Here is a 21,147-nt window from a genome sequence, read left to right on the forward strand (position 1 = left end):
ACATGAAACTGCTTCTGGCATAGATCAAGAGGTTAAGATTAAAAAAATGAAAACAATGGAACCTGCATGTTCCATTGCTCATAAACTTGCACACACTATTGTTCTGCAAAAAAGACAACTGCAGCAAAGAAAAATGGCCCTTTTGCAAACAAGCCTAAAAGTAACCCCCAAAAAGAAAAAAAAATAACATGCATATATGTGTGAAGTGTTACTATTAAACACAATGCTATCTCTAGGGGGGGAATTAACTGCATAGATTAAAAAAGAAAAACAAAACAAAAAAAAAAACATGTACAACATCTTAAGCCAGTAAAGCACCAAAATAAAAAAAATTAATTTAAAAACCCACCAAAAATCACTTTTCATAATGATTAACATAGAAGCATAAAATATCGACCATAAATCAGGAAGCAATTACCTGGACAGATACAATGTCCACTGTTGAAAGAATTTTTCTTCAATTTAAATGTCTTTTCTCATCTCTAAAGAAACCTTAAAGTGCTAACTTTACTTATATAAAGCAGGCAAATTCTTCAAGTAATTTGCTACGCCAATTTTTATCAGCCTAAACAAGGAACTAAAAATAGACTATCTTTGGATTTGCTTTCCATCTTTTTTTTTTCCTTTGTTGTCACTGGTTCCTCGTTCACAGGCTCATCTGACGGATGGGCTTCAGCATCCACCTTTCTTTTGTTCTTCTTGGCTTTACTGACTTTTTCTTTATTATTTCCTGTATGTACATCTATGTGTTTCGTCTCTGCTGCCTTAGTCTCCGTCGCAGATTTCTGAGTTCTGGTAGTTACCTGGACCACTGAGGCATAGCCACAAGACTTCTTCTCTTTTGAAACATCCTTTTTCTCTAGATATTAGGATAGCTACACCAGCTTGTTTCTTAGGTCCATTTGCTTGGAAAGCCTTTTCCCAGCCCTTTACTCGGAGGTAGTGTCTGTCTTTGAAGTTAAGGTGTGTTTCTTGTATGCAGCAGATGGGTTCTGTTTTTTTTTTTTTTTGTTGGTTTTTCGAGACAGGGTTTCTTTGCATAGCTTTGTGCCTTTCCTGGAGCTTACTTGGTAGCCCAGGCTGGCCTCGAACTCACAGAGATCCGCTTGGCTCTGCCTCCCGAGTGCTGGGATTAAAGGCGTGCGCCACCACCGCCTGGCAAGGGTTCTGTTTTCTTATCCATTCTGTTAGCCTATGTCTTTTTATAGGTGAGTTGAGACTATTGATATTGGTGGATATTAATGACCAGTGATTGTTAATTCCTGTTATTTTTTGTGGTTGTGTTGTGTTGTCCTTCTGTGGTGTATGTTGGTGTGGGATTATCTATTGCTTGATTTTTCATGGATGTGTTTAGCTTCTTTGGGTTGAATTTTCCTTTCTAGTGCTTTCTGTAGGGCTGGGTTTTTGGACAGGTATTGATTAAATATGGTTTTATCCTAGAATATTTTGTTTACTCTGCCTATGGTGATTGAGAGTTTTGCTGGGTATAATAGTCTGGGTTGGCATCCGTGGTCTCTTAGTGTCTGCATGAGATTTGTCCATGATCTTCTAGCTTTCATAGTCTCTATTGAGAAGTCTGGTGTTATTCTGATGGGTTTGCCTTTATATATTACTTGGTCTTTTCCTTTGCGGCTCTTAATATTTTTTCTTTGTTCTGTGTGTTTAGTGTTTTGATTATTATGTGGCGAGGGGACTTTTTTTTTTGGATCCAGCCTATTCGGTGTTCTGTAAGCTTCTTGTATCTTCATATGTATTTCTTTCTTTAGGTTAGGAAAGTTTTCTTCTATAATTTTGTTGAATATATTTTCTGTGCCTTTGAGTTGGTATTCTTCTCCTTCTTCTATCCCTATTATTCTTAGGTTTGGTCTTTTCATGGTGTCCCAAATTTCCTGGACGTTTTGTGTTATGACTTTTTTGTCTTTAGTGTTTTCTTTGACTGACGAATCTATTTTCTCTATCGTGTCTTCAGTGTCAGAGATTCTCTGTTCCATCTCTTGCAATCGGTTGGTTATGCTTGTTTCTGTAGTTCCTGTTCGTTTAGTCAGGATTTCTATTTCCCACATTCCCTCAGCATGTGTTTTCTTTATTGTCTCAAATTCATTTTTCAGATCTTGGAATGTTTCTTTCATCTGTTTAATTGCTTTTTCTTGGCTTGATTTGATTTCTTCCCATTTTTTGTTCATTGTTGCTGGAGGGCTTCTCTCCAGGTTCCCCAAGCCCCGCAGTCCCACAATCCACTTATAAAATAATCACTCAGACCCTTATATCACTTATAAACTGTATGGCCGTGGCAGGCTTCTTGCTAACTGTTCTTTTATCTTAAATTAACCCATTTTTATAAATCTATACCTTGCCACGTGGCTGGTGGCTTACCAGAGTCTCTACATGCTACTTATCCTGGCGGTGGCTGTAGTGTCTCTCCTCTTCTTCCTGTTTCCCCAATTCTCCTCTCTCCTTGTCCCACCTATACTTCCTGTCTGGTCACTGGCCATCAGTGTTTTATTTATATAGAATGGTATCCACAGCACTTCCCCTTTTCTTCTTTTTTTTTAAAAAGGAAGGTTTTAACTTTAACATGGTAAAAGTACATATAACAAAACAATTACCGAGCAAGAATTATAGTTACAATATTAAAGAAGATGTCCTATCTATCTTATATTTGTGAGTTTAAGGTTTTATATCTAACTTATCTTTTATCATAACTGAGGAAATTACAACTATCTAGTTTTCAACCACATCAAAGACCTGAGAAGGAACATAATGGTACCTGAGAAATGGTAGATGGATGCAAGCAACTTTCGGGAATCTTGCAAGAGTAGACCAAGACAGTTGGCAGCCTGGACAGTCACCTAATGTTTCTCAGCATTGTTGGTGCATTCAAATTGGCTACAGGCCTAGAGTATCTGACAGACCATTTTTAGAAGCAGGAATTCTGAGAGACCATCTTACCCTGTCTTAGCAGAGTACAGTGGTCGCTTTCCTTGTGTCCCGCTTGTCCAGAAAGGACAGCATTGCATTTGTACTGTCAGCCATCAAGGCAAGGGCAATTCTTTGCCCAGTAGGCCATTTTGTGCCAAAAAGACAAACTTCCAAATGGAAATGTCTTAGAAGCCCAACATTCTCTCGGGATCAAATTGGTGCAGCCAGGAGCAATTGTGTCTCATGTCAACAGAATTCTAAGTTATTTAAATGCCATATTCTCTAGGTCTATGAAGTGTTTGAAGATTACCTATCTATCTGAAATATATCTATGTATACCTAGAAGACTTAACTAACATGGCGACAATTATGATTATCATAGATGACTAATTATTAATCTATTTCTTAATTATCCATTACAATTTTAAATGAGTTACATAAACATAATACCTCAAACAAGAATATATATATATATATATATATATATATATATATATATATATACACAGTATAACAAAATTAACTTCAGGTTTGTATCAATAAACTAAAATTTATACCAATGTAAAACATTTTAAACATAAACTAAAATCTATACCAATGTAAAACATTTTAAACAAGTTGTTCTTTAAAAGTAGGTTCATTAATCTACCCTTTTATCTTAGCATCTCCATATCTTCCTATATATCTATATCATATCCCCTTTTCTTTTTTAGAAAGAGATCACATTTATAATCAACCTGTTTTAAATAAAAATATTGTTTTTTCTCTGTCCCACACCAGAGGGCTCTACTGATTTGGAACACAAGAATCTCTTAACCATTTTTTTTTTTATGCAATATGTCTGGGTTTAGAGGGGGAGTGAGCCAATTCCACCTCTAAAGCCAGCTTGGTATATTTGAGAATTTGGGCGTAGCATCTCTTACTACTTCCTGCTGTAAGGGGGCGCTGTATCTTATGGGGACGCAAAGAAAATTTTAGGCCTATGGGGTAGTCCGTGAGGCTGTATTGTGTGAATCAGTTGCCTTGAAACCGCTCTGGATGTTGGATCATCTGGGCCATGGTGTCATCGGAGACCTTTCAGGGGGTCTTGGCTGGTGAAACCTGATGTATCTTAATCTGGAACAAATCCACAGCCTCTGGCTTTCTGTGGAAACAAAAGCAGAACCTTTTTTCCAAAGTAACATATCCTTATATCCAAATTTTGAAGTCAAGCTACCTTTAAAATATACATTTTGGCATAACTCAACAGCTTTTGTAATCAAATGTTTTTCTTTAGTTACGAATATCAAAGAGAACATAATCCAGATTCTCTGTGTGGTAGCCATCTTTACGTGGCTTATGTTTTATATTACCTTGAGCCTATTGGTTTAAACTGCACCATTGTAAGACTGAAACGGCGCTGTGGCTGCTGGCTCCGCCCACTTTAGCTTCCCAACATGGCAGTGGTACGTTTTCCGCCAGCTCTGGGAGTCATCAAGTCTCAGAAATAGTGGGTGTAAGCTTTTATCAAAGCAGCGTGTAGCCCAGAAACCTTTTTTTTTTTTTTTAAATACTAGTAAAGACTAAATCTACTACACAGCATAATGTGCCGCTGGCAGACGCCTCATTCCCGCCATACTGCCGGTCAAACGCACACGCCAGGAACCTGCCAGTGTTCAAACCTGTGTTTTGCGGCGTCTAGCTGCCCATATGAGACAAGAAGCAGGAACCTGGTTTTGGCTCTGTTTAGAATTGGTTATTAAATATTTTCAGGTTTAAGGTGGAAACTCGAGCCGTTGGGTGCCATTTGTTGCTGGAGGGCTTCTCTCCAGGTTCCCCAAGCCCTGCAGTCCCCCAATCCACTTATAAAATAATCACTCAGACGCTTATATCACTTATAAACTGTATGGCCATGGCAGGCTTCTTGCTAACTGTTCTTTTATCTTAAATTAACCCATTTTTATAAATCTATACCTTGCCACGTGGCTGGTGGCTTACCAGAGTCTCTACATGCTACTTGTCCTGGCGGTGGCTGTAGTGTCTCTCCTCTTCTTCCTGTTTCCCCAATTCTCCTCTCTCCTTGTCCCACCTATACTTCCTGTCTGGTCACTGGCCATCAGTGTTTTATTTATATAGAACGGTATCCACAGCAGTTCATTTTTTCTTCCATTTCTTTAAGGGAGTTTTTTATTTCCTCTTTAATGGAGTTTTTCATTTCCTCTTTAAGGGAAGTTTTTATTTCCTCTTTAAGAGCGTTTTTCATTTCCTCTTTAAGGAAAGTTTTTATTTCCTCTTTAAGGTAGTTTTTCATTTCTTCTTTAAGGAAACTTTTTATTTCCTCTTTGAGGGAATGTTTTATTTCTTCTTTAAGGGCCTCTATCATCTTCTTAAAGTCATTTTTAGGGTTGATTTCTTCTGTTTCTTCTGTCATGGTATGTTTAGGTCTTGCAGGTGTAGAATCACTAGGTTCTGATGTTGCCATATAGGTCTTTATGTTGTTGCCTGTATTTTTGCACTGGCATCTACTCATCTTTTCCTCTGTGCGGTGCAGGTGGTGTCTGTGTCTGAGAGTGCCTCTCTTGTTCTAATTTTTAGTCTTGGTTTAGTAGGGGTTCTTGGTTAAATTGGTGCTATTGGGCTGTTTCTTCAAGGACAGCTGATTTCAGTCGGTGAATTATATATATGATTCTGGTGATCTGGTTTAGTGGCTGGGTAGCGCCTTCTTCTGTATTCCCAGGTCACGTTTTGTTCATTTGTCAACTCCTCAGCTGATCTTGTTTCTTCAGACTTCAAACTGTAGGCATCTGAATCCTCTCCCAGATGGGTTTCAGCTGAGCAGGGTAGTCTCACCAACACCTCCAAGTTGTTGGGTTTCACAGGATCAGCAGTTGTGCCCTTGGTTGTCCCCAGACAGAGTGCCCAGACTCGACCTGGTTCTGACCCACAGAGATAGCCTCTTCCCCAGGTGTTGGGGCTAGGGGCATCCCCGTTCCAAGCTGCTTCCGCCTGTCTCTGTCTCCGGGCCTGTCCATCCCTGCGGCCCGCCGCCACAGGCCCACCTGCTTCCGCTTGTCTCCGCCACCGGGCCTGTATGTCCCTGTCAACTACCGCTGGGTCTGTCTACCTCTGGGGGCCGCCAACAGGCCTGTATGTCTCTGCCGGCTGCTGCCGCGGGCCTACCCACCTCTGCCCGTCACCGTTACCGGGCCCATCCACCTCTGCGGGCTGCCAATGGGCCTGTATGTCTCCGCCGGCTGCCCAGGCCTGTATGTCCCTGTCGGCCACTGCCACCGGTCCTGTCCACCTCCGCGGGTCGCCGCTGCAGACCCACCTGCGTCCGCCTGTCTCTGCTGTGTGGCCTGTCCACCTCTGTGGACCGCCGCCAGGCCCGTCCACCTCTGTCTGCTTGTCTCTGCCGCCGGGCCTGTCCACCTCTGTGGGCCGCTGCTGGGCCTGAATGTCTCCGCCGGCTGCCGCCGGGCCTGAATGTCCCTGTCAGCCGCCGCCGGGCCTGTCTACCTCCGCAGGCTGCCGCCACAGGCCCACCTGCGTCCGCCTGTCTCCGCCATCTTGAATCGAGTCTCTACTTCATCCTTTTATGAATTTCCCAGTTGTCTACAGCGAACATGTATGGCTTATAAAACTGAAAACAACAAATGCCTTTTTAAATGAAGAAAAGTGGTAGAAGCTGTTTTAAGAATAAAAATAAAGGACTTTTAAAAAAGAAGGAAGGATGGAAAGGAAGAAAAACCTATGAAGCTTTGGCACTGCACAAACTCATATTTAAATGACTGCTCTGACCCATCTAGCTGCGTGACCTTTGGCAGGTTGCTTAATTTCTCTGAGCCTCCATTTCTTACACCTGTCTTTTTTTTTTTTTAAATAACGTAATTATTTATTGATTCCTTGGGAATTTCACGCCATGTACCCCAGTCTCACTCACCTCCCAGTCCCTCCATATCCACCCTTCACCCCTGCAGCACCCACCTTCAAAGACTTCCCCCAAATTAATTCAAAACAAAACAACACCTTGCTCCTCAGTTTTACCAATATATCTTCATTCATCCTAATGGCAGAGGAAGCTGTGGTATATCTTTTTGTCCAAGCAGCCCTACCTACAAAATGGTCATTGCTAAGAGTCGTTGGTCTGGTTCAAGGCCTCTGGCACACCATCATCATTGGACCCTCACCAAAACTAATCTCAGATATCCTGCTGTTGCCCGAGTCATGGAGATCCTACAATTATCGTTCTGTGGGACCAGTCCCTTCATGAACTCTAGCAGGGTCATACATGGGGTAGATGTTAGGGTGGGCTAACCCAAGGCCCAGGATGTGGGTCTGGATGGTAGCCAAGCTGGCTGGTCTGGGCCGCTGGAACTACCTCCCCTCAAGCGAGGGGCAGGGCCAGCTCTCGTAGGCCCATGCACAGACATGGTACAGGGGCCATCTCTCCTGAGGGCAGGGACTAGGTAGGGGGAAGGGGTTGTGTAGCTCTCCCATGGGGGCTGAAGCCAGCTCTCCTGCTACAGGGTCCAGCAAGGGGCAAGGCCAGCTGTCCCAGGGCCAGTAAGGGGTGGGACTGGCTCAGTGCAGCCCTCAGATTTCAACACACATGGTTCCTATGACCCCTTGTGGTAACACGGGCCATGGACATCATCACAGACCCCAGCTGCAGCAGGAACACAGGCCCAGACATGGCTCTTGTCAGCAGCTTGGGCCCGGACATCACTATGGCCCTGGTGGCAGCATTGACCATCCAGATCAATATGACCCAAGTGGCAGCAAGGTCCTTGGACACCAACATGGCCTCAGATGGCTGTCCAGACACTGGGCATCTCCATATCCCTCAGTGGTAACAGGAACCATGGGCATGTTCTCAGACCCTGGCTGCTGATGGGCCACCGTCACAGATATGGCCCTTGGCAGCAGCCCTGGCCTGGATGTCACCATGGTCCCAGGTAGCAGTGTAGGTCACTCAGATTGGCATGGCCGCCATAGCCAAGTGGCCCTTGAACACCAACATTGCTTCAGGCGGGTAACCCAGACCCCTGGCACTGGCATGGCCTTTGATGGTATCCAGAGCCACAGATATCAACACAGATCCTGGCTATGGTAGGGCCATGGATCCAGACATGGCCCTTGGCAGCAGCCCTGGCCCAGACAACACCATGGCCCCAGTTGAGAATGTAGGCCACTCAGATGGGCATGGCTCTGGTGATGACATGGCCCTTTGGCACCAACAGGGTCACAGGTTGCAGCCTAGACCCCAGGCATCCATGTGGACTTTGGTGGAACCATGGGACATAGACATCAACACAGACCCTGGCTGGGGTAGGACAACAGACCCAGCATGATCCTCATCAGCAGCCTGGGCTTGGATGTCACCGTGGTCTTGGGTGGTAACACAGGCCATCTAGATTAGCATGGCCCTGGGACTAGTGTGGCCTTGAACACCAACATGGACTCAGGTATCACACCAGACCCCTGGTTGCTGCAGGGCTATGGACCTAGGCATGGCTCCCAGCAGCAGCATGAGCCTTAGATATCATCATGTCCCCCAGTGACAGCATAGGCCACTCAGATCAACATGATCCCAGTGGTGTCATGATCCTTGGGCACTAAAATGGCCACAAATGGTGGCCAAGACTCTGGGCATCCCTATGGCCTTGATGGCAACATGGGTCATGGATATCAACACAGACTCCAGCTCTAGTAGGACCACAGACCCAGACATGGCTTCAGGCAGCAGCCCAGGCCCAGATGTCACCCTGGTTTCTGTGGCAAGCAGACTGCCAATGTCAACCCATTCATCACCACACTCACTTGTTGAAATCTACCTCTTACCACAGCACATGCACCATTCTGCCTCTCTTTCTCCCCCATTTCTCCACCATATGCTTGCTCATCATACTGGCACCTACCTGCCCAGTGCCTTGTGGTGCTGGGCAGGCATGTGGATGCCTTTAGGCAGCCCAGATCATAAGAACCCAGGCTGCTCCATGGCTGTCTTTTGCCTACCTGTGCTGAGTCCCTGATAAGATTTTAATGTGTCCATGTGCGCCTATAGTTCCAGTTTACCCCAACCAATTCATAATGTGGCTCTCTTTCTACTCCCAGGGACAAGTCATGTACCAGTCTGTGCTGCATGAGTGGCGCCAGACAGATGTTGTCGTCCCCATGTCTACTTATGTGCCCAACTATCCTCCATTCCCAAACTGAGTCAAAATCTCCTTGTAAAATAGTCTCTCAACAGTCTGAAAATCTATCGTTTTATGCAATTTGGGACAAATTAAATCAGGGTGTTAGGTACATCCCAGCTCTTTGTTTAGTTTCTGAGCATTGAGACCCCTTTCAGTGTGACATGGGCAGCTCAAAAGCAGCATGTTCCAGTGTGAATTATATGCCCTTCAATTCTACTGTGTGACTACCTCAGTGTACTGTGCCACCTGTTGAGCATCTCTCAACCCCCTTAATTATTGAATTTTGAGTCATGGTCTCATGTCGTCTAGGCTAGCCTCAAACTCACCACATAGATAAACATGACCTTAAATATCCTCCTGCTTCCACCTTGTAAGTGCTAGGATTACAGGTCTGTGCCAATATGCTTGTTTCTTTATAGGTTGCTGTATATTTGAACCCAGGGCTTCATGAATGCTAGGAAAGCACTCTTGTCTATTGAGTTACCCGCTCAGTTCAAGACTCTTTTCTGAGACAAGGCCCAGGCTGGCCTTCATTAATGTAGTCCGGCTGATCCCTGTACTTGTGAGCTTCTTGATTTGTCCTGTGAAGTTGCCAGTGGCCATGTCAGAGGAGCCATAGGTGGCAATTTGCTTCAGGGGATTGGCCCACCAGGAAGCAAAGCTCTGATGGGTGAATCTCAAATAGGCAAGGCCCTGAGGGCTTCAGCCCCAGGATCTCTTGCTACCACTGTGCCTTTACATGTTTACTGCTGCTATTTCTCTCTAGTATCTGGCATGGTATGAATGGGCATGGGGATATTCCCACTGACCTTAATGTAGTGTGCTTATCTCATGGAAGTATTGTTAGCATTCTGGCATGCCCGTTGGAGACCTGCCCAGCATCCTGACATCATCTTACATTAAAGACCCCTTAAGAGGAAAAAAATAGCTTTTTTAAAAAAATGCTGAATGCCTTTTATTGAAGGAGGGAGGAAGTTTTAAATACAGGCTTACAGCACAATGGGAGAAACCCGGAGGGCAGAAGTTCGCTACTGATGTTTTACAATCTTGCATCTAAGCTGTTAATGCCCAGTATGCAGGATATATAGACAAGGAACTTCTCTTAAGCAGTCAGGAGGGTGGAACCCAGCAGGGAATTAGCATAGGGAGGATATCAAGGTCAAGGTCAGCAAGCAAGGCAACAGTTACCCAAAATGAAGGCCAGGGCCCTACAGGTCTCCCCTTTTATTAAAAAATGAGCTTCTGACTTAGGTTGCATGGGACATCAGCAGGTCACCTTACCCATCATGGAGATGCCTGCCCAGGCCACATAGGCGCTCTGTCTTAGGTTGGTGAGCGCCCACCCCCCATTACCCATCTCTGAATAGTCATGATCATACAGGCTCAATTGTGTGTTAGCTGCAGAGTTAACTGCTGCCAAAGATCTCAAAGTGGCGCTGGGCTTGCAATCTGTGTGTTCAACACAGAAAAGACCAACTACAAAAAGCCAAACTACAATTCAGTAACCAGACTTCATGGGAGAATCCATGCCAGCCAGCCAGACCTCCTCCAAGAATATAGAAAGCATTCAACATTGTGTAAAACCCTGTAACAATGCAGGATTTTTTCTTTTGTTCTTTCTCTGTTGTAGAATATTATATTAAGGTGTGTTACTTTTGTTTATGTTGCATTTGTTGAACTCTGTGAAGCTGTGATACTGTGTCTGTCTAAAACACCTGATGGTCTAATAAAGAACTGAATGGCAAAAAAAGAGATAATTTATAAATCCTAAAATATGTTTTAAATTTTTGTATAATTTTGGTCTTGATCATGGTTTTCCATAAATGTTATTAAATACATTCCTGTGGTTAAATTAACTCTTCAATAGATAAAATAGACCATATCTCTGGCCTCACTCCATGCTGCTGTAATTGTTTTCATAAGATAACAATGCTTAATACTCAATAATCTCTACTTTGTGGTATTTTGGCTCCATTCATCTTTTTTTGTTGTTTGCATAATTCCTGCAATATTGATGTGTTTGTATTTTCAGACAACTTGAGGGTGTATTTCTACTGTAGAATAAATAAAAATAAAATATTTCCCAGGAAAAAAAAGGAGAAAAAAAAAGCCTCCCCTATTCTCCTCATTCTTGCCAGAGGTACCACTCACCTCCTCTCTGTCTTTCTTTCCTTTCCTCTTTCTCTTCTTCTTCTTTTAGTCCCTTCCTATCTACCCTTCCTTCTCTGCCCCCTCCCCTTAATAATAAACTTTCCACATGGATGCCATGCCTGAATGTTGTGAGTAATTTTTCACTTCTCCACACCACAGTCCACCACCTTGTCTGCATGGCATGACTCCCTCACCCACTGGGGCACCCTGACCCAACCAGCCAAGGCCTCCTGATTGCCATTTCATGACAAGTATCCCATTCTACTGGGCACTTTACCTGTGGATTATTATGAAGATGATTTCTTCCTAAGCTGTACTGTTTAACTGAAGCAATGATTTTCTACTAGTGTTGGTTTAAATAGGATTTTGATGATTGAGGGTCTTCAATAAGTATAGTAAGGGATTATGATAGAGGTTAGCTTAGTGGGAAAATTAATATAGGTAAAAGCAAGATATGGTGTTGCCCCAGCCCCTGATAAAGCAGGGGCTGCAAAGGATAGAAAAGAAGAACAAGGAAATGTTACACAGCTAGTTTCTTTTGAGGATCCATGTAGACTGTGGCTTAGGTTAATGATTAAGAAGAGAAATTAAGTTCCAGAAGCTAAGTTAGCTCAAGTCCTGTTAATCTTAATGTTGAGAGATGTGTTCACCAGTTTTGGTGTGTATTAGAGCTGAAACAGGGCTTTAACCTATGACTTAAAGTTAGATTAAGATGTCTTTGTTAATAGCTTTGAGGTGAAGAACCTTGGGAAACAATCTAAAGTTTGAAAGGCAAATAGTTGAGTGAGGGACTTACTGAGGTCAGGGACAAGATAATAACGGCCTGGCTGTTGCTGCCCGATGTGCCTTTCTTGCTAGGATTTGTTGATAATCAAAGATGATGATTAATTCTTTGTACCCATTTCTTCCCTCAACTTCCTGATATAAACTGTTGATGAGTGGGTATATACCCTGAGGATTTAAAGTAGAGCTGACTGATTCTTTTTCATATATAAAGGTTTAGGTTTGTGATTCTTCTAAGAATTCTTATAAGATCTGAGATAAGTAATAAAGTCATTGATGCTTTCTTTGTAACTGCAAAATGTAGCCTGCCAGTAAAAGAATTGCTGAGAAAAAAATACCCTGCTGCTTACACTCTGTTAATCTATAACAAGTTGCTTGGGCATGAATGCATGTGGGTTCTTGGGGATAATTTGTTTTTCACCTGCAATATGTAAAATGTTTAATCATGTAAGGGATATGGAGAACATGTTGTCTTTTACTTGTATTCAATGCAATCATTCACTTGAAAAACAGAATGTAACCACATTGTAATGTTTATAAGCTGTAAGGGAAAAAATAAAGACATGAGAGAAGGAAAACACCAGGAAAGACATAGAAGGAAATATGTAGAAGGAAGCTATCAGGGAAAAGTTAGAAGGAAGACATCAGGAGAGACAGAAGGAAAACATCAGGGTAGGAAAACAGAACAGAAAAAGAACAGAGTAGAACAAGCAACAGAAAGCACAATAAAATGAAGAACTAAGCCTTGGCCCTCAGAGAAGTCCTCCTGTGTCTGTCTGTCTGTTCAGTAGTTCATCTGATCTGTGTCTCCTCTTCAGTTTCTCTGACCTGCTGAAGGCACCCTAGGTGAGATCCTGCCATGTTGGGCATGTGGTGTGTGTGTGTGTGTGTGTGTGTGTGTGTGTGTGTGTGTGTGTGTGTGTTTCTCTTTCTCTTTTTTTTGCATTCCCAGAGAGTTAAGTTTAACGCCCCCTTTTTGGCCCCAGAGAATTAAGTTTTACTCCCTCAGATAAAAAGTCAAGTTGAATGATTAGTTCACGACTCTTCAAACCCTGAGCTGCTGGAGGTTGGTCCTCAAGGCAGCACTATGAAGTGCTGGAGATACAGGCATGTAACACCTTGTGAGGAAAACAAGATTTTTAAAACACTAAAATGATAATGCCTTCCACCGTTTAAACTTTTAGTTAATCTCTGTGGCCCTGAGGCTGAAGTAAACACCCCAAAAGGAGGCTGTCCCTGATCTTGGCCCTGCTTCTCATTTTCACATTGTTCTACTTTTCCATTTCATAGTCTAAGTTCTTCATCCTGGGTATGTTTCCTGCCGAGCTGAAGCAAAACAAACTAAGGGTACCACTGATAGTATTCTGCCTCAGATTTGCCTTTAAAGGTATGTATTTTGATTGAGCGTTAGATTTAAAAAAAATGTGCAATCTGAAGTTAAAATATCTTGAAATTTAAGAACTGATTTTTAAGTTGCTTAGTCATTATACCTGAAGGGCTCTAATAGGCCCAAACATGGTGCCAGTGGGTCCTTCCCCACCCCTGCTACCTTAGCTAAACCACTAGACTCCCTTGTTTGGCCACTTCCTCATTCCTGAGTCTGACCACCATAAAAACCACTCCTGCAGTCACCTGCTGCTGTCTTTGTCTGAACCAGAGGCAGCCTGTTTATCTTTCTGTGTTAAATAAATCTCCTTTGTCCTGAGAATTTGGTGTCTTAAGTGTGCTCTGTGCTGACTCAGAGGTCCCTTTATTTTGGTACCTGTCTTAACTAGAGAGAGTTTCTATTGCTGTGAAGAGACACTATGACTCTTAAAAGGAAAACATTTAATTGGGGATAGCTTACAGTTCAGAGGTTTAATTCATTATCATCAAGGTGAGTGGCATGGAGGCAGATATGGTGCTGGAGAAGGAGCCAGGAGTTCTACATCTTGACCCAAAGGCAGCAGAAGCAATGCTGTAGAAAAATGCTATTGTAAACTGGTTTAATAAAAGACTGATTGGCCAGTAGCCAGGCAGGAAGTATAGGTGGTATAAGCAGACAAGGAAAATTCTGAGAAGAGGAAGAACAGAGTCAGGAGACACCAGCCCACTGTCCAGGGAGCAGCATGTAATGATACACAGGTAAAGCCACGGAACATGTAGCGACATATAGATTAACAAAATGGACTGAGTTTAAGTGAAAGAGCTAGTCAGTAGTAAGCCTGAGCTAATGGCCAAGCAGTTTTAATTAATATAAGTCTCTGTGTGTTTACTTGGGTCTGAGCAACTGCGGACCAGGCAGAACACAGGAAAACTCCAGGTACAAAAGCAGTCTGTGTCACACTGTGCATGGCTTGAGCATAGGAAACCTCATTTTTGGTGGTTCTTCTCCCAAATCTGGTATCATTTATTAGCTGTACAAAAATCTTGTTGACAGGTCTCTGGACTTTTCCTCTGACCATTGTGTCCCTCAGGTGGTCATGGAACTTTGGTGTTGACCCCTCCCACCTGGAGGCCTCTCTATTAGCTGCTTGAGACTCTCAGGAATGCTGTCTCTCAAACTTGGCTCATGGCCTACCACTAGTGGTGGGATCTGCTCCTCCATCCTGACTGGTGCCTTTGGGATATCTTCCCCAAAATTTCAAACAGCTATAATTCACTCCAGATCTCAAACCTCTTAAGCTCATCCACTTCAGTACTCATGTTTGGCCTCAATATCACCCGGCCGCTTAATGGCTCTCTTGATCCAAACATTATTCAGGATCTTTACAACGTCTGTGAGTGCATAGGAAAATGGAAAGAGATCCTTTATGTCTCTGCTTTTTCTGTTTTTTTTTTTCTCCAAGTCTTCTTTGTGCACGTCTTGTTCACCTTCCCACATCCTGCTTGCTCTTAAGTCTTCTGCCTTACCTCCCATTCCTTCTGCTCCTGAAATTGAAAGTCCACCATTTGATCCTGCTGACGAGTCTCCCTCTACTTCTTTTCCCTCTCCCCTTTGTCAGTTGCCTTCCCCCTATTTTCCCTCATCTGCCCCCTCCTTCATCTGCCTGGATTTCACCAGGGCAGCAAGGATTGACCTCTACATCCTCGCACCCTACCACTGCCCCACCACTCCCACTCAATCTCAAACTATCCAGACTGGCCCCTGGATATCTGCCAGGGGATATGGATATGGGTTATCTCATGTAGTTGCAGCTAGTTTGTTGGCCAAAGCTAAAGTTATCTGAAGGTCAAACTTAGGTGGGAATCTAAGATGGTTTAGTCACAGAGCTCACAACTGATGCTGACTGTCTAGAGGGAATTCTCTGGTTGATCAGAGTGCCCAGTTCAATCCCCAAATTGGGCTGCCTGGTAGACCTCTCTCTTTTCAGCTCTCCCCATACTTGATCTCATGATAAATTGCCCCAGCCCTTGCCCTAATCCTACCCCTCAGGGAGATAGTGGGTATAGATGGCTCCACTGGCGTTTATGTCCTCTTCTCTCATCATGAACTTTCCCAGGTTGACAAATGTCTATGTTCCTTTACCTCAGATCCCCACCACCTCCATCAAACAATTCCAATACCTAACCCAGTCCTAGGACATTACCTTTCATGATCTCTATATAATCCTTTCTAATAACCTCTTTCCTGAGGAATGCAGACATGTTTTGGAAAAGGCCCATGACCATGCAGATCAAACACACCAAACAGACAGGACTCACCCCACTGGAGCCACAGAAGTCCCTGACATATATCCCCATTGGGTTACAATGACAGTGATGATTGTCAGGTCAGGGACCATTTCATTTCTTGTCTCCTCTCTGGCCAGAGGGGAGTGACCCTTAAACCAACTAACTTTCAAAAGGTCCAAGAGATTACTCAAGACAAGTCTGAAAATCCTTCTCAGTTCCTTTAGTGCCTCAGATAGGCCCTGCTTCAACATAGAAACTTAACCAACAACTTCTTATGACCTACTCTTTTGCCCAATACTACCCAAACATAAGGGCCAAACTCAAATGACTGGACCAAGGCCTGCTTACACCCCAGACCAAGGTACTTGGCATTTAAGGTCTTCTGTAATTGTGATGAGTGCAGAAAAAACACAAGTACCAACTCTTGGCTAAGGCTCTCCAGCAAACTCCTGGTGCTGGGATGCCCTCAAAGAAGGGGACTGTAACATGGCCCCAGACCTTAGCACAACTGATTCCGTGCTAGAAGTACCATTCAAGCTATAAAACTCAGCATGAATATAATACCACTGGCCAAAACTAAAAGAAGGCCTAATCCATCAAAGTCCATATAGTTTTGGGAAAGTCTCGAAAGTACTAACCTTGCTTTTTTGACTTCTGTAGTTTTTCTTCTGGCTAACTGTTCTTGTTAACTGGAGTATGTCAACCCAGAACATTTTTTTTTTTTTTTGTGCTTAAAAGCTCACCCTAAGAAAGGCTCAGTGCTATACTGGATCCTGAACACCCAGTGTAGTCATTGGCCTGCTAATACTTTCTATTGGCTTAAACCCATGTTTGAGCAGTCTCCTCTGGTGAATATCCCACAACAGGGATGTCAGGTCAGAAGGAGCCATCACTGGGCACAAACCTGTCCAAATCCTCACAGACCTACCTGTCCTTGTCCTGTCAATAGGAGGGCCACTTGGCGTTGGACTGTCCACAGGGAAGGACTTCCCTGGGGTCATCCATCCTTCTGGCACCCTCCTTGGACCTATTGGGCCTGGCAGCTGAGGACTGATGGGGCCCAGGCTCTGCTACCGACCTGACTAAAGCCACGCTGATCACTCTCTAGGAGCCTAGGGTCTCACTTCTTGTGAAGGTTGCCTCATCACATTCCTCCTGGATAGTGGGGCCACTTTTTCCATCCTGAGGGAATTCTGGGATCCCACTCACTCCTCTCCCTCTTCTATGGCTGGAGTACATGGCCAGTTTTCCAGACCCCTCCCTTAACTTGCTCCTTCAAAGGCTTTTCCTTTTCCCACTCCTTATTCCTCATAGCCTCTGCCCTTTTTCTTTACTAGGAAGAGATAACCTCTCCAAAAATTAGAATGAATTTTGCCTTCTACCCTGGTAACAGCTCCCAAGACAGTCCTGTGTCCCTCCTCCTCCTTTCTTTGTCTTCCATTTGTTTTCTTTCAATAGGATACCTCTCTTTCCCTTGCTACACACCATAATCCCCCCTTTTTTACACTTTAAGACCCTTGTGTCTACGTCTTCAAACACCAATACCCCTACCCTTAACTAGCCTCAGAGATCTCAATCCCACCATTCAATTTATTTTATCCAAGTGGTTTCTATGCCCCATTTCTTCACGCTACAATACACTCATATTGGCAGTCAAAAACTTAACAAAAATTTTCTTTGTCTTTTTTTTAAGCACAATTTTTTTTATTGATTCTTTGGGAATTTCACATCATACACTCCAATCACACTCACTTCCCAGACATTTTGTGTCTGCCCCCCCATGCCCTTGTGACTTCCCCCTACCACAAAATAAAAAAATGCAAGTCCAACTTGTGTTATCTATATACGCACTGGAGCATGGTCAATCAAACTCTAAGTGGCCAGCTCCTTAAATAGAACTGAGTCCTTCCCCTCCCCTACTCCCACCAGAACTTATCACTTGTGAAGAGCTATACTTCAGCATCCTTATATTTTTAAAGAGATCTCTTCAATGGCTTCCTGTTTAGGCTGTTACTTTTTAGGGGGACTGGGTTAGGGTTGGGTTAGGGGCTGTCACAGAAGCCTTCTATGTTCCCTCTTTCTCAACTGTGCATCTGCAGTCATTGATATCACTAGAAAAGTAGCTTCGTTGCTACTTTTCATTGTGGGAGTATGGATCATGTGTTTCTACATGTTTTCTGGCAACAGCACAGACCATGAACACAGCCCACAGCCACAATAGGACAATGGACCCAGACAAGGCCCTCAGAGGTAGCCTGGATAATGGACATCAACATGGCCCCAGGTGGCAGTGCAGGCCACCCGTATCAATATGGCCTCCAGTGGCATCATGGCCCATGGACATCAACATGGCTTCAGGCTTCATCATAGACCATGGAAATCCACATAGTGTTAGGTGGTAACTTGGGTATAACCTGGCTCCCAGCCACTTCAGGACCATTGACACACACCTGACCCTCAGCAGCATCAGGGACCATGGGCCTCAACATGGCCTTAGTCCACTCACATCAACATGGCTACCCAAGGCAGCAAAGCCCAAGGACATAACCTAGGCTTCAGCACAGACTACATACATTCATATGGGTCTCTGACTCTATCATGGCCTGGAGCAGCAGCATGGGCCACAGACACCAGCATGGCCTCGGGTAGTCCAATCCTTTCCACCATTTCAAATTCTGTCCCTCCAAACTTCTCTCATTGAAAATACATCACTCACATTTCTTACATGCACTCCACTCAACCCATCCACACTTATCCCTTTGCCCCAACATTTCTCAGACCTTCTTTATTTCTGTACTGAGATGCTTGAAGACCTCTTACCTCCTCCCTATCCCTCTTATATACAAGAGGGTTCTCTAAATACTTATGACTATACTTACTATGTAGATGGCTGTTCCTTCCCATCAGAGGGCCACTGTGTTGCAGGATATGGAGTTGTCTCAGACAATGCCATCACTGAGGTGGCTTCCTTACCCACTACATGCTAACTCAACAGGCAGAACTGTTAGTCCTCAACAGAGCCTTCCATATTGCCAAAAGTACATCATTAATGGTGTACCAGACTTCAAATGTGCTTTCCATATCCTACTAAAACACTTGGTTATCTGGAAGGAATGAGGCTTTCTAAACACAAAAGGCAATTCAAATACTAACCCTTCATATATTTGGAAACCTCCTTTCCCACAGTCTCAAATTGGCTTGGTTTATTGCAAAGCACATCAAACTGACTCCTCCATTGTCGATGAAGCCCATCAGACTGCCCTTTCATCTCATCTGACTCACCCAACTTCCCTCCAACCTACCCTACTGCATGACTCAGATTATAACATAGCTAGCCATCCTTCAGCAAAGGACATCATTTGCTACCTACATCACATATTTCACTCTAGTACCAAATCCTTTCTTTTTTTTTTTTTAAATGACTTATTTTTCTATTTTATGCCCATTGGTGTTTTGTCTACATGTATGTCTGGGCGAGGATGTTGGATCCCCTGGAACTGGAGTTACAGACAGTTGTGAACTACCATGTGGGTGCTGGGAATTGAACTCAGGTCCTCTGGAAGAGCAGCCAGTGCTCTTAACCATTGATTCATCTCTCTAGCCCCTCCCCCATCCTTTCTCTTCTTTCTCTGAACCCACCTGTCTCTCACCCTGGCAGATAAGACCTTTCTACATAACTTAATCCATACCTGTGATGTATGCCAGCATACTAACTCTACCTCCACTATTCGACCTGTCCCATGCACCAGGCCTGAAGACTGCTTCCTGGCTGCGATTGGCAGATTGACTTCACTCATATGCCCACTGTAAAATGCTTTAAATATATTTTAGTCTGCATCGATACATTCCCCAATTGGATTGAGGCCTACCCAACCACAAACAAAAGGTCACTACTCCTCTGTTCTCTAACATAATCTCTTGCTTTAGACTGGCTACCCTCCTCCAGAAAACCCCAGAATTCATCTCTCAAGTTACCCAGGACTTGGTTCAGGTGCTACAAATACCCCGACATTTTCATATTCCATACCACCCACAGTCCTCTGGTAAAGTAGAATGTACCAACAGAACCCTAAAAGAAATACTAACCAAATTTGCCCTGGAACTTCATCTTAATTAGATTAAACTTCTTCCTATAGCTCATCTTCATCTATTCCTTGCAAACCCATCAATCTTTTACCCTTTGAGTTGATGTTTGGGAGATCTCTTCTTCCACTGGGGCTATGTCCCACCCCCCATAAACTTCTGCCCTCTCCTTTACAGGCAATCTGGTCACTTATCTGGACACATTTTGGCCAACTTCCTTCCAGACCACTCACAAATCCTCCAAATAGTTCTATACAGCCAGCACATCAGACTCTCCTCACACTCCCCAACCAACCAACTCTGCCTCTCCAACCCTGTATCATGGTACTTATGACTCTGACTGTGGTTAGGCTCCAGGAAATCCCACATTGGGTCCATCTGCCTCACCTAAAACCTTTTTATCTCCCTTCTCCTTCTCCTTTTCCCATTCCTCAGTACTCAGCCCCCACCTTATATATTTGTCCATACCCTCCATCCCCTATTCCCTTAAAATTACCCATTCCCCCTGCCCCTTATCTTTGAACAAGATGAATCTTATCCCCCACTTCTCACTCCTGCTTATCTTCTACCCACGTAACTGCCAGTATGTCTAGCATTTTTAGTTTAGGGAAACCCCCATAACCCAAAAGACTTTACCCAGGTTATCAGTATGGCTTCCTGCAAAGCTCCTACCACAATTACTATTTAGTTCCACTGTTTAGCAAACCACAATCAATTACCTTTTGCCTGCTTTACCTTTGGTCAATTCCTTCCAAAGTGCCATACTCTTCCCAAATATAGGGGGCCTGCAAAATCCACTGGGTAAGTACTGACAACATTCAATGGGCAGATGGCACTAGATAGTCATTGTGACTCATACTCCTCCAAACCACCAAGGTCAACACCCTCCAAATATACATCAAAAACCCACAGGACCCGGGCCACTGGGGTCCAAAATGCTTTTTATAATGGAAAGCAAGTTAACCCCTTTAAATCTTGGACACCTATGGCCATAAGTAATGTTCACTGACAACTGGTTCCCCTAACTACTTTGGCTGTCCAGGTGTCCTTGGACATCAAGCACTCTGAACAAACCCCACACATCCAATTACTAGACTTAAGTAAACCAAACCTACCTCAGCTCCCTCCTCTTTGATACCCACACTCCCATGGCCTGACCCTCACTCAGGTTGAGGTCATTCAACAAACCCTTCTCCTTCCCAACTGTGCTGATCCTTCCTTCGATGTTCCCACCACTTTCTTTGTGCCTATCTTCAACCCCCTCCTCTAGCCTTAGTCCCTCTCACTAGAGATGCCTCAGTTACCAATCCCCACCACCCACTACTGACTCCTTATCCACAACCATCCAAGCTCTCATTTGGAAACCCAGAGGAGGTTT

At 43.9% G+C, this 21,147-nt stretch overlaps 1 protein-coding gene across 1 annotated transcript in view; it reads left to right on the forward strand.

Moving 5' to 3' along the window:
- The first annotated feature begins 6,780 nt into the window (after positions 1–6,780).
- LOC102914882 (olfactory receptor 5V1-like) overlaps positions 6,781–21,147 on the forward strand; it is a 93,269-nt gene continuing 78,902 nt past the window's right edge. Inside the window, exon 1 of the mRNA XM_076546507.1 lies at positions 6,781–13,419. Within this exon, the coding sequence (XP_076402622.1) occupies positions 13,344–13,419 (76 nt within the window). The 5' untranslated portion in view covers positions 6,781–13,343. The remainder of the gene's footprint in view (positions 13,420–21,147) is intronic.

This window comes from Peromyscus maniculatus, chromosome 1, assembly GCF_049852395.1.
Source record: "Peromyscus maniculatus bairdii isolate BWxNUB_F1_BW_parent chromosome 1, HU_Pman_BW_mat_3.1, whole genome shotgun sequence".
In the NCBI taxonomy this organism is placed as follows: domain Eukaryota; kingdom Metazoa; phylum Chordata; class Mammalia; order Rodentia; family Cricetidae; genus Peromyscus; species Peromyscus maniculatus.